Source organism: Oncorhynchus mykiss, chromosome 17, assembly GCF_013265735.2.
Source record: "Oncorhynchus mykiss isolate Arlee chromosome 17, USDA_OmykA_1.1, whole genome shotgun sequence".
NCBI classification, from domain to species: domain Eukaryota; kingdom Metazoa; phylum Chordata; class Actinopteri; order Salmoniformes; family Salmonidae; genus Oncorhynchus; species Oncorhynchus mykiss.
Window position 1 is genome coordinate 89,351,173 of NC_048581.1, and position 18,074 is coordinate 89,369,246.

Consider the following 18,074-nt stretch of genomic DNA (forward strand, 5'->3'; position numbering starts at 1 on the left):
TGTTTTGGCTACATGTGTTTAGATTGTGTGATGTGTTTTGTCAACATGTGTTTAGATTGTGTGATGATGTGTTTTGGCTACATGTGTTTAGAATGTGTGAGGATGTGTTTTGGCTACATGTGTTTAGAATGTGTGATGTGTTTTGTCAACATGTGTTTAGATTGTGTGAGGATGTGTTTTGGCTACATGTGTTTAGATTGTGTGATGTGTTTTGGCTACATGTGTTTAGATTGTGTGATGATGTGTTTTGTCAACATGTGTTTAGAATGTGTGATGATGTGTTTTGTCAACATGTGTTTAGATTGTGTGAGGATGTGTTTTGTCAACATGTGTTTAGATTGTGTGATGATGTGTTTTGGCTACATGTGTTTAGAATGTGTGAGGATGTGTTTTGGCTACATGTGTTTAGATTGTGTGATGATGTGTTTTGGCTACACGTGTTTAGATTGTGTGATGTGTTTTGGCTACATGTATTTAGATTGTGTGAGGATGTGTTTTGGCTACATGTGTTTAGATTGTGTGATGATGTGTTTTGGCTACACGTGTTTAGATTGTGTGAGGATGTGTTTTGGCTACATGTGTTTAGATTGTGTGAGGATGTGTTTAGGCAACATGTGTTTAGATTGTGTGATGTGTTTTGTCAACATGTGTTTAGATTGTGTGATGTGTTTTGGCTACATGTGTTTAGAATGTGTGAGGATGTGTTTTGGCTACATGTGTTTAGAATGTGTGATGTGTTTTGTCAACATGTGTTTAGATTGTGTGATGATGTGTTTTGTCAACATGTGTTTAGATTGTGTGATGATGTGTTTTGTCAACATGTGTTTAGATTGTGTGATGTGTTTTGTCAACATGTGTTTAGATTGTGTGATGATGTGTTTTGTCAACATGTGTTTAGATTGTGTGATGATGTGTTTTGGCTACATGTGTTTAGATTGTGTGATGTGTTTTGTCAACATGTGTTTAGATTGTGTGATGATGTGTTTTGTCAACATGTGTTTAGATTGTGTGATGTGTTTTGGCTACATGTGTTTAGATTGTGTGAGGATGTGTTTTGGCTACATGTGTTTAGAATGTGTGAGGATGTGTTTTGGCTACATGTGTTTAGATTGTGTGATGTGTTTTGTCAACATGTGTTTAGATTGTGTGAGGATGTGTTTTGGCTACATGTGTTTAGAATGTGTGAGGATGTGTTTTGGCTACATGTGTTTAGATTGTGTGATGTGTTTTGTCAACATGTGTTTAGATTGTGTGAGGATGTGTTTTGTCAACATGTGTTTAGAATGTGTGAGGATGTGTTTTGGCTACATGTGTTTAGAATGTGTGAGGATGTGTTTTGTCAACATGTGTTTAGATTGTGTGAGGATGTGTTTTGTCAACATGTGTTTAGAATGTGTGAGGATGTGTTTTGGCTACATGTGTTTAGAATGTGTGAGGATGTGTTTTGGCTACATGTGTTTAGATTGTGTGATGATGTGTTTTGTCAACATGTGTTTAGATTGTGTGAGGATGTGTTTTGGCTACATGTGTTTAGATTGTGTGAGGATGTGTTTTGGCTACATGTGTTTAGATTGTGTGATGTGTTTTGTCAACATGTGTTTAGATTGTGTGAGGATGTGTTTTGGCTACATGTGTTTAGATTGTGTGATGTGTTTTGTCAACATGTGTTTAGATTGTGTGAGGATGTGTTTTGGCTACATGTGTTTAGAATGTGTGAGGATGTGTTTTGGCTACATGTGTTTAGATTGTGTGATGTGTTTTGTCAACATGTGTTTAGATTGTGTGAGGATGTGTTTTGGCTAAGCACCAGCGGTCTCCAGCAGGTCGATCGTGAGTTACCAGTAGCTCGCAGCACACCTATGAGTAGTTTACCGAACAATTCTGAAAGTACATGGAGTGTGACACCGCAAACTCCCAACTACGATCTAATGAACGCAACACTGACATTATCCCACCCCAACATCAGCCACTATTGGCTTAAAAAAAGCCAAACCTAACACAATATCTACCAATTCATTTCCAGCAATATTTCCCGTGTTTGTCTGTTGTCTATCAGTCCGTGTGAAGCCAGTTGATGTGATAACCTTCTCGTGTGCTGACAGAAATACTTTCCCCAAAACCTTATACTACAAAGTAGTATAATTTATATCTATTATTTGTTATTTGTAAACTTTGTCATGAGATTACCAGCAGCAGTACAGAACCATCGCTAGACCGGCACATTAGACAGCACATTCCTCACTCGCTAAAAATATATTATTGTGATGTGATTTAACCATTGACATGGACTCAGAACATCCAATTCTGTCACAATTGTGATTTTGACAGTAAAAACACAAACAAAAATCTAAAACCAGGACAAATAAAACTGAGAAAACATTAATTTACTATAAAACAGACAACATAGTGTACTACTTTCAGACGTGGAGGGGTCTTAGTGAGATTAAGACGCCGGGCAACCCGTCCTCCACTTTATTATTATGTTAGAACATTAACCTCTTGCGATGAGCAATCCCCTATCCGGGAGCGTAATCATAGCCTCAAACGCATTAGCATAACGCAGCGGACATAAACACCCCTAGAAGCTTTTCCTATTCATGAAAATCGCAAATGAAATTAAATAAATATATTCAGACACAAGCTTAGCCTTCTGTTAACAACACTGTCATCTCAGATTTTCAAAATATGCGTTACAGCCAACGCTAGACAAGCATTTGTGTAAGTTTATCATGGCATAATGCTATGCTAGGCTCTGCTGGCAGCAGGCAACATTTTCACGAAAATAAGAAAAGCAACCAAATTAAATAATTTACCTTTGAAGAACTTCAGATGCTTTCACTCAGGAGACTCCCAGTTAGATAGCAAATGTTCCTTTTTTCCCAAAAATAATATTTTTGTAGGCGAAATAGCTCCCGTTTCTTCATCATGCTTGGCTGAGAAATCGACCGGAAAATGCTGCAACTATAACGGCAAACTTTTTTCAAAATTTGCTCCATAATATCGACAGAAACACGGCAAACGTTGTTTAGGATCCATCCTCAAGGTGTTTTTAACATATGTATTCGATAATATATCCGTCGAGGCAGTTGGTTTCTCATAAGAAGCGATTGGAAAAATGGCTACCTCAGTATTTTACCGAGATTTTCTGTGGGAGACACCATGTGACCACATGCGACATATGGTCCCTTACAGCCATTCTTCAATGGAAATGCCTAAAAAGACGTCACAATGCTGTAGACACCTTGGGGAATACGTGGAAAACATAAGCTCATTCGTAACTCATTCACAGCCATATAAGGAGGTGGTTTCAAAATATGCGGCACTTCCTGTTTGGATTTTTTGGGGGGTTTCGCCTGTAACATCAGTTCTGTGGCACTCACAGACAATATGTTTGCAGTTTTGGAAACGTCAGAGTGTTTTCTTTCCAAACCTGAGCATCGAGTCGAGCATCTTTTCGTGACAAAATATCTTGTTTAAAACAGGAACGTTTTTCATCCAAAATGTTTAATAGAGCCCCCTAATGCGTAACTGGTTAATGAATAAACTTGACAAACTTTGGTTAGGTCGGGGTATGATTTGGGTGGGCATTGTAGCTTTTTTGTTTCTTTGTTGGCCGGGTATGGTTCCCAATCAGAGGCAGCTGTCTATCGTTGTCTCTGATTAGGGATCATACTTAGGCAGCCTGTTTTCCACCTTAGTTTGTGGGATCTTGTTTTTCGTTAGTTGCTGTGTTAGCGCTACAAAACTCTACGTGTCGTTATTTCTTTCTTGTTTTTGGTGTTCATTTAAAAAACTTATGATGTACGCTGCACCTTGGTCCAATCCATCTTTAAACAAACGTAACAGAAGATCCCATCACAAACGGACCAAGCAGCGTGGTCAGGAGGAGAGGACATTTTTTTGGGGGGGGCGGGCAGATGAAGTGGGGCGTCGATGCTGAGGGGTGAGTCCGAGACCGAGGAGGAATTCTTAGACCGTTTGAGCGAGGAGTGGTTGGCAGTGGAGAGGGACGAAAGAGTTTGGAGTCTGGAGAAAGACAGTCACTTTAAGGAGCGTGTGACCCTTCAGGCACCATGCTTTGCATTTACACGTACTGTGTGTCTCTGATACGCATCCACAGCCCGGTGCGCTCTGTGCCAGCACCCCGGGCTAGGGTGAGCATCCAGCCAGGGCGGGTTGTGCCAGCTCTGCGCTCCAGACCTCCGGTGCGTTTCTCCAGCCTGGTGCGTCCTGTGCCAGCTCTACGCACCCTGCCTCTAGTGATGATCCAAGGCCCGAAGCCTCCAAATGATGATCCATGGCAGGAAGCTTCCAGTGATGATCTAAAGCCCGAAGCCTGCAGGGATGATCCATGGCACGAAGCCTGCAGTGATGATCCATGGCCCGAAGCCTCCAGCGACGGTCTGCAGTCCGAAGCATCCAGCGACGGTCTGCAGTCCGGAGTCTCCAGCGACGGTCTGTAGTCTGGAACCTCCAGCAACGGTCGGCGGTCCAGAGCCTCAAGCTCAATTCTCTCACATTAACATCATTACATCATTTCACAAATAGTTTAATCTCTACTCATTCATTTCATTCAATAATTAGACGCAAACCTCATAATGGAGGCACCTGTATAAACAAAAGTTATGGTAATGTAGCTGTATTCTTTCATGAGGTCACAAACATGAAACAAAACGGGCCGGGTCGTAGCTGGATTCTTCATCGACAGTTTACACATTCTCCAAAACATGGACATTGTTGAGTTCTCAAGTTCTGTGATGTAGAAGAAGTTCCTTAGTTCTACTGTGAAACTCTCTCTCTCTGTACTGCATGTTTAGGCGGAGGAGAGAGTTTCCTCCCGGAATTTACGACCTGAGATAACAGAACCTGGGTGTAGGAGGGAGAGAGAGGGGAATGCCACGCTCTGTACCCAGAAAGGATCACGTCATGATACTATGTAAATCCCACCCCAGGTCAAAAATTCTCTCAAACATCTTCTTTGGAGCCTTGAACAAACTGGAGCCAGCGTTCATTGTCCATTTGGGACTTTATCAAAAGTAATTTGAGGTCCATACTCCCCAGTTACTATCAACACATTTACTGTCCAACTCACAGAAATTCTATACTTGACCACTGCTACACACCTTTTGGACAACGTCAGCAAATCAAAGAAGCTGATTGGAGGAACCAGGTTTGGCACGCCCCCCATCTTCATCAACGGCGCTGCCGGGGAGACGGTCAAAAACTTCAAGGTCCTCGGTGTACACATCCCCGATGAGTTGAAATGGTCAAACCACACAGACACTGTGGTGAAGAAGGCACGGCGGAGACTCTTCAACCTCAGGAGGGTGAAGAAATGCGGCATGCCTCCGAATGGCCTCACAGTTGTCGTGTCAATGGCTATGCTGGATTAAGTGATATGATATGCTATTGGGGCGGCAGGGTAGCCTAGAGGTTAGAGCGTTGGGCTAGTAACCGGAAGGTTGCAAGTTCAAATCCCCTCGCTGACAAGGTAAAAATCTGTCGTTCTGCCCCTTCCTAGGCTGTTGTTCTGCCCCTGAACAGGCAGTTAACCCACTGTTCCTAGGCCGCCATTGAAAATAAGAATGTTCTTCTTGAGCTAATCATGTAAATGTAATTAACTAGAAAGTCGGGGCACCACAAAATTATATTTATAGAGCTGTTATCTTCCGAATAATCTCTTAAAGACCTAGTAATATTTTACATCAATAGCAGTCAATATTAATCGTCACCTTATTTCAGTCTCATCTGAAAGTTGTAAATTCTTGATTATCTTCACGAACACTGCCTAACAAGTTGAATCAGCAATGCAAAATTGGGTTTAATTATTTATTTACTAAATACCTAATACCACACAGAATTACTTAAACACAGAATGAATCATACATTGATTACAAATGATGTCATAAAGGAAAACATCCCTAGCGCCGGAACAGATATGACAGCTGGTTACACAAAGAAAAGTTTGGGTTTGTGTGAAAGAGCGGGAAGACTTGAGGAACAAAGGGAGAAGCTATGTCTCTATCTGGCCGTAGGCAGCTACTCTATCGTAAATACAGAATCTCATGTATTCTAAATTACCGCCCATTTGGAAAAGGAAAATGCAATAAATATTTACTCTGAGCTGCGCTTCAATAGGTTGGTGGTAGATGGAAGGCCGTGTTGCTCAACAGAGTCCTTTGTCCTTTGAAGAGTGTCTCTGGTGGTGAACGGGAAACGTTGTAGTGTTGTCGTTGTGTGTTAGACAGGTTACTCTGTCCGTCCTTTCCTAGCCCACGTTTACAGCGGCCGCTGCTAACTCAACGGCTAGGAGGTATCACTTCTGTAGTGAATAATAGTTCAAAGTTCATACCATTCGCAACCAAAGCTCACGCTGAGGTTGGCTTCGTTCTGTAGTTATTATCTGAACAATTCTGACATCAGATCGTCCTCCTAATGTACCCGGAACAGGAGTTTACATTTTCATCAAGGCTTTATATAGTGGAGGGAGAAGGGTGTGTTTTCATAGTTTATAACCCATGTCTCTTCACAGGGGCGGGCCACTGATTGAGCAGAGCCCTAACCTTATGAAAACCTAAATCTCTCATTTGGAAGCTAAAATTACATTTAATCTTTTCACCAATAATTTTATATTTAAACATTTAAATTGCACAACAATTCCATGTGAATCTGATAACTAGAATGTGTAGACTTTCCCAGATACAGTTTAGGTTGTCATGTCATCAGTCATATTGTCTCAGATGACAACCGAACTGACATCAAATTCATTAATTACCAACGCATATTTTCAACTGGTTCTATTACCGAAATATGGTTCCTTTCCCCCCACTTGTTTGATGTTCCCAGACTCTCTGTTTAACAAAGGCTACTCAAGAGTCCCTCTGTAGAGTCAAGAGAGAGAGGGAAGGGAGAAAGGCATTTATGGGGGGTCATAAACCTTACCCACAGGCCAACGTCATGACACAGTGTTCTACAGGAACACCATCGAGAGCATACACCATCGACACCATCGAGGGTCGGGCTGCATCATGGCCTGGTAAGGCAACTACACCGCCACTCAGACATTCTGCACTAACTGTAATTTTTATTCAGAAATTTGGAACGACACAAATAAATAATCATGACATTTAAAATTATTAAATATATACGAAAATAAGAGTCATATATTAAAAAGAAGTAACAAAGACAAATAGAAACAGATTTGTGTTGATTTGGCACTCGAGCATCAAAACATTACCCATCCCTCAACACTGTCAACCAAGAGTCAAGACTACACTACCCATCCCCCCAACACTGTCAACCAAGAGTCAAGACTACATTACCCATCCCCCCAACACTGTCAACCAAGAGTCAAGACTACACTACCCATCCCCCCAACACTGTCAACCAAGAGTCAAGACTACATTACCCATCCCCCCAACACTGTCAACCAAGAGTCAAGACTACACTACCCATCCCCCCAACACTGTCAACCAAGAGTCAAGACTACATTACCCATCCCCCAACACTGTCAACCAAGAGTCAAGACTACATTACCCATCCCCCAACACTGTCAACCAAGAGTCAAGACTACATTACCCATCCCCCCAACACTGTCAACCAAGAGTCAAGACTACATTACCCATCCCCCCAACACTGTCAACCAAGAGTCAAGACTCCATTACCCATCCCCCCAACACTGTCAACCAACAGTCAAGACTACATTACCCATCCCCCCAACACTGTCAACCAACAGTCAAGACTACACTACCCATCCCCCAACACTGTCAACCAAGAGTCAAGACTACATTACCCATCCCCCAACACTGTCAACCAACAGTCAAGACTACATTACCCATCCCCCCAACACTGTCAACCAACAGTCAAGACTACATTACCCATCCCCCAACACTGTCAACCAACAGTCAAGACTACATTACCCATCCCCCCAACACTGTCAACCAAGAGTCAAGACTACACTACCCATCCCCCAACACGGTCAACCAAGAGTCAAGACTACATTACCCATCCCCCCAACACTGTCAACCAACAGTCAAGACTACATTACCCATCCCCCCAACACTGTCAACCAACAGTCAAGACTACATTACCCATCCCCCCAACACTGTCAACCAAGAGTCAAGACTACACTACCCATCCCCCAACACTGTCAACCAAGAGTCAAGACTACATTACCCATCCCCCCAACACTGTCAACCAACAGTCAAGACTACATTACCCATCCCCCCAACACTGTCAACCAACAGTCAAGACTACATTACCCATCCCCCCAACACTGTCAACCAAGAGTCAAGACTACACTACCCATCCCCCAACACTGTCAACCAAGAGTCAAGACTACATTAACCATCCCCCCAACACTGTCAACCAAGAGTCAAGACTACACTACCCATCCCCCAACACTGTCAACCAAGAGTCAAGACTACACTACCCATCCCCCCAACACTGTCAACCAACAGTCAAGACTACATTACCCATCCCCCCAACACTGTCAACCAACAGTCAAGACTACATTACCCATCCCCCCAACACTGTCAACCAAGAGTCAAGACTACACTACCCATCCCCAACACTGTCAACCAACAGTCAAGACTACATTACCCATCCCCCAACACTATCAACCAAGAGTCAAGACTACATTACCCATCCCCCAACACTGTCAACCAACAGTCAAGACTACATTACCCATCCCCCAACACTATCAACCAAGAGTCAAGACTACACTACCCATCCCCCAACACTGTCAACCAACAGTCAAGACTACATTACCCATCCCCCAACACTATCAACCAAGAGTCAAGACTACATTACCCATCCCCCAACACTGTCAACCAAGAGTCAAGACTAAACCAATTCTCCTTGGTGGTGGGCAGACTGGTTTTATACTATTCTTAATGATTTCACACAAACCAGAAAAAAATGCAACAACATGTCTGTGAAACTATATATTCACATTATTATGAATAAATTGTGGTTTATTTGGTAGAATTTCGTAGTGTGACTGATTTTACCAATTGCATTAGTACTTTACAAAAGTTAGAGGTGCGCTATTTGATAGATTCCCCTGCTCCCCCTACCTTGGACTTCCAGTGGGGAGACCTGAGGTCATCCTACCCCGCCCATCTCGTACTTCTGAGTGGGAGACATTCCCAGGCAGCAGCCTGCCTAGCTCCCAAACTAGAATCAGGGCGCCCACTCCGACAAGGTTAATTGACCCACAGTCCCACACGGTGACATGATACCATTGACATGACGTACAAATGAGAGATAGACAACCAATGTTGCAAATGTCACCATTCCATTTTTTCCCGTGCTGGTCGCCCCGGCTAAGATTAGTTTTAAGGTTAGGGTTAAGAGCTATGGTTAGTTTTAGGGTTGGGGTAGAACCTAGGGTTGGGAGCTAGAGTTAGGGTTAGGAGCTAGGGTCAGGAGTAGTTTTAGGGTTAGGGAGCTAGGGTTGGTGTTAGGGTTAGGGAGCTAGGGTTGGTTTTAGGGTTAGGAGCTAGGGTTAGGAGCTTGGGTTAGTAGCTAGGGTTATAAGCTAGGTTTGGTTTTAGGGTTAGAACCTAGGGTTGGGAGCTTGTGTTAGGGTTAGTTTTATTTTTATTTTACTAGGCAAGTCAGTTAAGAACAAATTCTTATTTTCAATGACGGCCTAGGAACAGTGGGTTAACTGCCTGTTCAGGGGCAGAACGACAGCTCGGGGATTCAAACTTGCAACCTTTCGGTTACTATTCCAACGCTCTAACCACTAGGCTACCTTAGTTTTAGGATTTAGGGTTATGAGCTAGGGTTAGGAGCTAGGGTTAGTTTTAAGGTTAGGAGCTAGGGTTAGTTTTAAGGTTAGGGTTAGGGGTTAGTGAAAACAGGATTTTGAATGGGACTGAATTTTGTGTCCTCACAAGGTTAGCTGTACAAGACTGTGTGTGTGTGTGTGCCTGCACGTTAGACTGCCTGCCTATGTGTATGGTGTGCTCACCTAGATTCCTTTATAAGTGTGATAAGCCCAGGTGGCGTTCTGTAACTGTGATATGATGTGTGGTTCCTGCCAAGTCCTTATCACTAACCCTGCCAGATGGGCTCTGGTCCAGGACTCTAGCATTAAAACAGCTGGCCCCCTATTTCCTATTGGTCCTATGGGCTCTGGTCAGGGATATCTAGTCAGTTGTACAGCTGAGTGCATTCAACTGAAATGTGTCTTTTGCATTTAACCCAACCCCTCTGAATAGTGCACTATGTAGGGAACAGGGTGCCATTTAGCTCTGGTCTAAAGTCGTGAATAGGGTGCCATAATGCTCTGGTCTAAAGTTGTGAATAGGGTGCCATAAGGCTCTGGTCTAAAGTAGTGAATAGGGTGCCATAAGGCTCTGGTCTAAAGTACTGCACTATGCAGGGAATAGGGTGCCAGCCCTGGTCTGAAGTACTGCACTATGCAGGGAATAGGGTGCCAGCCCTGGTCTGAAGTACTGCACTATGCAGGGAATAGGGTGCCATTTGAATGGTGTGGCTGTGGAACAAGTTGAGGAGACTAAATTACTTGGCGTTTCCTCAGATTGTAAACTGTTATGGTCAAACATATAGATTCAATGGTTGTAAAGATGGGGAGAGGTCTGTCTGTAATATAGAGATGGGGAGAGGTCTGTCTGTAATAAAGAGATGAGGAGAGGTCTGTCTGTAATAAAGAGATGGGGAGAGGTCTGTCTGTAATAAAGAGATGGGGAGAGGTCTGTCTGTAATGAAGAGATGAGGAGAGGTCTGTCTGTAATAAAGAGATGGGGAGAGGTCTGTCTGTAATAAAGAGATGGGGAGAGGTCTGTCTGTAATATAGAAATGGGGAGAGGTCTGTCTGTAATATAGAGATGGGGAGAGGTCTGTCTGTAATAAAGAGATGGGGAGAGGTCTGTCTGTAATAAAGAGATGGGGAGAGGTCTGTCTGTAATAAAGAGATGGCGAGAGGTCTGTCATAATGTAGAGATGGGGAGAGGTCTGTCTGTAATAAAGAGATGAGGAGAGGTCTGTCTGTAATAAAGAGATGGGGAGAGGTCTGTCTGTAATAAAGAGATGGGGAGAGGTCTGTCTGTAATAAAGAGATGGGGAGAGGTCTGTCTGTAATAAAGAGATGGGGAGAGGTCTGTCAGTAATAAAGAGATGGGGAGAGGTCTGTCTGTAATAAAGGGATGGGGAGAGGTCTGTCTGTAATAAAGAGATGGGGAGAGGTCTGTCTGTAATAAAGAGATGAGGAGAGGTCTGTATGTAATAAAGAGATGGGGAGAGGTCTGTCTGTAATAAAGAGATGGGGAGAGGTCTGTCTGTAATAAAGAGATGGGGAGAGGTCTGTCTGTAATAAAGAGGGAGAGGTCTGTCTGTAATAAAGAGATGGGGAGAGAGAGGTCTGTCTGTAATTAAGAGATGGGGAGAGGTCTCTCTGTAATAAAGAGATGGGGAGAGGTCTGTCATAATAAAGAGATGGGGAGAGGTCTGTCTGTAATATAGAGATGGGGAGAGGTCTGTCTGTAATAAAGAGATGGGGAGAGGTCTGTCTGTAATATAGAGATGGGGAGAGGTCTGTCTGTAATAAAGAGATGGGGAGAGGTCTGTCTGTAATATAGAGATGGGGAGAGGTCTGTCTGTAATATAGAGATGAGGAGAGGTCTGTCTGTAATAAAGAGATGGGGAGAGGTCTGTCTGTAATAAAGAGATGGGGAGAGGTCTGTCTGTAATAAAGAGATGAGGAGAGGTCTGTCTGTAATATAGAGATGAGGAGAGGTCTGTCTGTAATATAGAGATGGGGAGAGGTCTGTCTGTAATATAGAGATGGGGAGAGGTCTGTCTGTAATGAAGAGAAGGGGAGAGGTCTGCCTGTAATAAAGAGATGGGGAGAGGTCTGTCATAATGTAGAGATGGGGAGAGGTCTGTCTGTAATATAGAGATGGGGAGAGGTCTGTCATAATGTAGAGATGGGGAGAGGTCTGTCTGTAATGAAGAGATGAGGAGAGGTCTGTCTGTAATAAAGAGATGGGAAGAGGTCTGTCTGTAATATAGAGATGGGGAGAGGTCTGTCATAATGTAGAGATGGGGAGAGGTCAGTCTGTAATAAAGAGATGAGGAGAGGTATGTCATAATGTAGAGATGAGGAGAGGTCTGTCTGTAATATAGAGATGGGGAGAGGTCTGTCTGTAATGAAGAGATGAGGAGAGGTCTGTCTGTAATAAAGAGATGGGGAGAGGTCTGTCTGTAATATAGAGATGGGGAGAGGTCTGTCATAATGTAGAGATGGGGAGAGGTCTGTCTGTAATAAAGAGATGAGGAGAGGTCTGTCATAATGTAGAGATGAGGAGAGGTCTGTCTGTAATAAAGAGATGGGGAGAGGTCTGTCTGTAATATAGAGATGGGGAGAGGTCTGTCATAATGTAGAGATGGGGAGAGGTCTGTCTGTAATAAAGAGATGAGGAGAGGTCTGTCATAATGTAGAGATGAGGAGAGGTCTGTCTGTAATAAAGAGATGGGGAGAGGTCTGTCTGTAATATAGAGATGGGGAGAGATCTGTCTGTAATAAAGAGATGGGGAGAGGTCTGTCTGTAATATAGAGATGGGGAGAGGTCTGTCTGTAATAAAGAGATGCTCTGCTTTTTTGACTCCACAAAGCAAGTCCTGCAGGCTCTAGTTTTATCTTATCTTGATTACTGTCCAGCAGTGTGGTTGAGGGCTATAAGGAAAGACATAGTTCAGCTGCAGCTGGTCCAGAACAGAGCAGCACATCTTGCTCTTCGGTTTAATCAAAGGGCTGATATTAATACTATGCTGCCAGTCTCTCTTGGCTAAGAGTTGAGGAGAGACTGACTGCATCACTGCTTCTTTTTATAAGAAACATGAATGTGTTGAAAATCCCTAATTGTTTGCATAGTCAACTTATACACAGCTCTGACACACACACACTTATCCCGCCAGACGTGCCATCAGGGGTCTTTTCACAGTCCCCAAATCCTGAACAAATTAAAGAAAGCGTACAGTATTAAATAGAGACATTATTGCATGGGACTTCCTTTCATCTCATATTGCTCAAATAAACAGCCAAACCTGGTTTCAAAAAACAGATAAAGCAACACCTCACGGCACAACGCCTCTCCCCTATTTGACCTAGATAGTGTGTGTGTATACATTGATATGTAGGCTATTGGACCTAGATAGTGTGTGTGTTGATATGTAGGCTATTGGACCTAGATAGTGTGTGTGTATACATTGATATGTAGGCTATTGGACCTAGATAGTGTGTGTGTGTGTTGATATGTAGGCTATTGGACCTAGATAGTGTGTGTGTTGATATGTAGGCTATTGGACCTAGATAGTGTGTGTGTTGATATGTAGGCTATTGGACCTAGATAGTGTGTGTGTTGATATGTAGGCTATTGGACCTAGATAGTGTGTGTGTGTGTTGATATGTAGGCTATTGGACCTAGACAGTGTGTGTGTTGATATGTAGGCTATTGGACCTAGACAGTGTGTGTATGTGTTGATATGTAGGCTATTGGACCTAGATAGTGTGTGTGTGTGTTGATATGTAGGCTATTGGACCTAGATAGTGTGTGTGTGTGTGTTGATATGTAGGCTATTGGACCTAGATAGTGTGTGTGTGTGTGTTGATATGTAGGCTATTGGACCTAGATAGTGTGTGTGTGTGTGTTGATATGTAGGCTATTGGACCTAGATAGTGTGTGTGTGTGTGTTGATATGTAGGCTATTGGACCTAGATAGTGTGTGTGTGTGTGTTGATATGTAGGCTATTGGACCTAGATAGTGTGTGTGTGTGTATTGATATGTAGGCTATTGGACCTAGATAGTGTGTGTGTGTGTGTTGATATGTAGGCTATTGGACCTAGATAGTGTGTGTGTGTATTGATATGTAGGCTATTGGACCTAGATAGTGCGTGTATGTATTGATATGTAGGCTATTGGACCTAGATAGTGTGTGTGTGTGTGTTGATATGTAGGCTACGTGTGCCTTTTTAAATATTTCTGTAGTTCTGTCCTTGAGCTGTTCTTGTATTAATGTCATGTTTTGTGTTCTGTGTTCTGTGTTCTGTGCTCTGTGTTCTGTGTTCTGTGTTCTGTGTTCTGTGTGGACCACAGGAAGAGTAGCTGCTGCTTTGGCAACAGCTAATAGGGATCCTAATAAAATAGCAGAAATGACAAATACCGTTTGTGACGCCTCTGGTCCAGGACATCAGACCTATAACCTACCTCCATACTGACAATAACTCACCGGACTTCATACATTCTGGAGGAACTGGGCCTTTCAGGAAAATGAGCTTCTTTTTCTGTCCGTGTTTTGTTCTAATAATAGACAGAGGTAGAAGATGACTTCACACCTTCAGCATAGTTTTTCTCCCAGATGTATCGGACTGCCTGCTAACGGAACTCACATCTAAACTTACATAGGCTGTTTCATAGAAACTCATAATGCAGGCCAGGAATTCTGTCTCCTGACTGATTACTGACTAATGCAGGTTAGCCAGGAATTCTGTCTCCTGACTGATTACTGACTAATACAGGTTAGCCAGATCTGCTGTCTCCTGACTGATTACTGACTAATGCAGGTTAGCCAGATCTGCTGTCTCCTGACTGATTACTGACTAATGCAGGTTAGCCAGGAATTCTGTCTCCTGACTGATTACTGACTAATACAGGTTAGCCAGATCTGCTGTCTCCTGACTGATTACTGACTAATGCAGGTTAGCCAGATCTACTGTCTCCTGACTGATTACTGACTAATGCAGGTTAGCCAGATCTGCTGTCTCCTGACTGATTACTGACTAATGCAGGTTAGCCAGATCTGCTGTCTCCTGACTGATTACTGACTAATGCAGGTTAGCCAGATCTGCTGTCTCCTGACTGATTACTGACTAATGCAGGTTAGCCAGGAATTCTGTCTCCTGACTGATTACTGACTAATGCAGGTTAGCCAGATCTGCTGTCTCCTGACTGATTACTGACTAATGCAGGTTAGCCAGGAATTCTGTCTCCTGACTGATTACTGACTAATGCAGGTTAGCCAGATCTGCTGTCTCCTGACTGATTACTGACTAATGCAGGTTAGCCAGGAATTCTGTCTCCTGACTGATTACTGACTAATGCAGGTTAGCCAGATCTGCTGTCTCCTGACTGATTACTGACTAATGCAGGTTAGCCAGGAATTCTGTCTCCTGACTGATTACTGACTAATGCAGGTTAGCCAGATCTGCTGTCTCCTGACTGATTACTGACTAATGCAGGTTAGCCAGGAATGCTGTCTCCTGACTGATTACTGACTAATGCAGGTTAGCCAGATCTGCTGTCTCCTGACTGATTACTGACTAATGCAGGTTAGCCAGATCTGCTGTCTCCTGACTAATTACTGACTAATGCAGGTTAGCCAGATCTGCTGTCTCCTGACTGATTACTGACTAATGCAGGTTAGCCAGATCTACTGTCTCCTGACTAATTACTGACTAATACAGGTTAGCCAGATCTGCTGTCTCCTGACTGATTACTGACTAATGCAGGTTAGCCAGATCTGCTGTCTCCTGACTGATTGCTGGTTGACGCAGGTTAGCCAGATCTGCTATCTCCTGACTGATTACTGACTAATACAGGTTAGCCAGATCTGCTGTCTCCTGACTGATTACTGACTAATGCAGGTTAGCCAGATCTGCTGTCTCCTGACTGATTACTGACTAATGCAGGTTAGCCAGATCTGCTGTCTCCTGACTGATTACTGACTAATACAGGTTAGCCAGATCTGCTGTCTCCTGACTAATTACTGACTAATGCAGGTTAGCCAGATCTGCTGTCTCCTGACTGATTACTGACTAATGCAGGTTAGCCAGATCTGCTGTCTCCTGACTGATTACTGACTAATGCAGGTTAGCCAGATCTGCTGTCTCCTGACTGATTACTGACTAATACAGGTTAGCCAGATCTGCTGTCTCCTGACTGATTACTGACTAATGCAGGTTAGCCAGATCTGCTGTCTCCTGACTGATTACTGACTAATGCAGGTTAGCCAGATCTGCTGTCTCCTGACTGATTACTGACTAATGCAGGTTAGCCAGATCTGCTGTCTCCTGACTGATTACTGACTAATACAGGTTAGCCAGATCTGCTGTCTCCTGACTGATTACTGACTAATGCAGGTTAGCCAGATCTGCTGTCTCCTGACTGATTACTGACTAATGCAGGTTAGCCAGATCTGCTGTCTCCTGACTGATTACTGACTAATGCAGGTTAGCCAGATCTGCTGTCTCCTGACTGATTACTGACTAATGCAGGTTAGCCAGATCTGCTGTCTCCTGACTGATTACTGACTAATGCAGGTTAGCCAGATCTGCTGTCTCCTGACTGATTACTGACTAATGCAGGTTAGCCAGATCTGCTGTCTCCTGACTGACTGACTGACTGACTGATGCTGGTTGACGCAGGTTAGCCAGATCTGCTATCTCCTGACTGACTGACTGACTGATGCTGGTTGACGCAGGTTAGCCAGGCCTGCTATCTCCTGACTGACTGACTGATGCTGGTTGATGCTGGTTGATGCAGGTTAGAAGGCAATTGTGTTTCTAAATGAGTGTATTTGTTGAAGTACTTTTAGTGTTTCTGTTTTTATTTATTTGTTTCTCTCTCTCTCTCTTTCTCTCTCTCTCTCTCTTTTCTTTCTCTCTCTCTCTCTTTTCTCTCTCTCTCGCTCTTCTCTCTCTCTACTCTCTCCTCTCATCTCTCTCTCTTTTCTCTCCTCTCATCTCTCTTCTCTCTCTTCTCACTCTCTTCTCTCTCTCTCTCTTCTCTTTCTCTCTCCTCTCTTTCTCTCTTCTCTCTCTCTCTCTCCTCTCTTTCTCTCTTCTCTCTCTCTCTCTCTCTCTCTCTCTCTCGCCTCTCCTATAGAAACACAAGGTGGACTTGTTCTACAAGTTGCGTCACGTGATGAATGAGCTGTTTGACCTTCGGAGACAGATGCTGTCTGGTCACCTGACCCAGGATCAGTTCAGAGATGTCAAGAAACACATCACAGTCCGCCTGGACTGGGGCAACGAGTGAGTTCACTTACAGTAATGTACCCTTCTGTTATACTGTAGTGACTGTAGGTTCATACTGTAGGTAATATTGTAATGACTGTAGGTAATACTGTAGTGACTGTAGGTAATACTGTAGTGGCTGTAGATAATACTGTAGTTACTGTAGGTAATACTGTAGGTAATACTGTAGTGACTGTAGGTAATATTGTAGGTAATACTGTAGTGACTGTAGGTAATACTGTAGGTAATACTGTAGGAAATACTGTAGTGACTGTAGGTAATACTGTAGTGACTGTAGGTAATACTGTAGGTAATACTGTAGTTACTGTAGGTAATACTGTAGGTAATACTGTAGTTACTGTAGGTAATACTGTAGGTAATGCTGTAGTGACTGTAGGAAATACTGTAGTGACTCTATGTAATACTGTCGGTAATACTGTAGTGACTGTAGGTAATACTGTAGGTAATACTGTAGTTACTGTAGGTAATACTGTAGGTGATACTGTAGTGACTCTAGGTAATACTGTAGGTAATACTGTAGGTAATACTGTAGAGACTGTAGGTAACACTGTAGGTAATACTGTAGTTACTGTAGGTAATACTGTAGGTAATACTGTAGTGACTGTAGGTAATACTGTAGGTAATACTGTAGGTAATACTGTAGTTACTGTAGGTAATACTGTAGTTACTGTAGGTAATACTGTAGGTAATACTGTAGTGACTGTAGGTAATATTGTAGGTAATACTGTAGTTACTGTAGGTAATACTGTAGTTACTGTAGGTAATACTGTAGGTAATACTGTAGTTACTGTAGGTAATACTGTAGGTAATACTGTAGTGACTGTAGGTAATATTGTAGGTAATACTGTAGTTACTGTAGGTAATACTGTAGTTACTGTAGGTAATACTGTAGGTAATATTGTAGTTACTGTAGGTAATACTGTAGGTAATACTGTAGTTACTGTAGGTAATATTGTAGGTAATACTGTAGTTACTGTAGGTAATACTGTAGTTACTGTAGGTAATACT

General features: G+C 43.0%; 1 protein-coding gene across 1 annotated transcript in view; it reads left to right on the forward strand.

Moving 5' to 3' along the window:
- Window positions 1–18,074, forward strand: part of LOC110493302 (dedicator of cytokinesis protein 3) — a 359,646-nt gene that overhangs the window by 188,423 nt on the left and 153,149 nt on the right. The window contains exon 6 of the mRNA XM_036950940.1: window positions 16,915–17,063. Within this exon, the coding sequence (XP_036806835.1) occupies window positions 16,915–17,063 (149 nt within the window). The remainder of the gene's footprint in view (window positions 1–16,914; window positions 17,064–18,074) is intronic.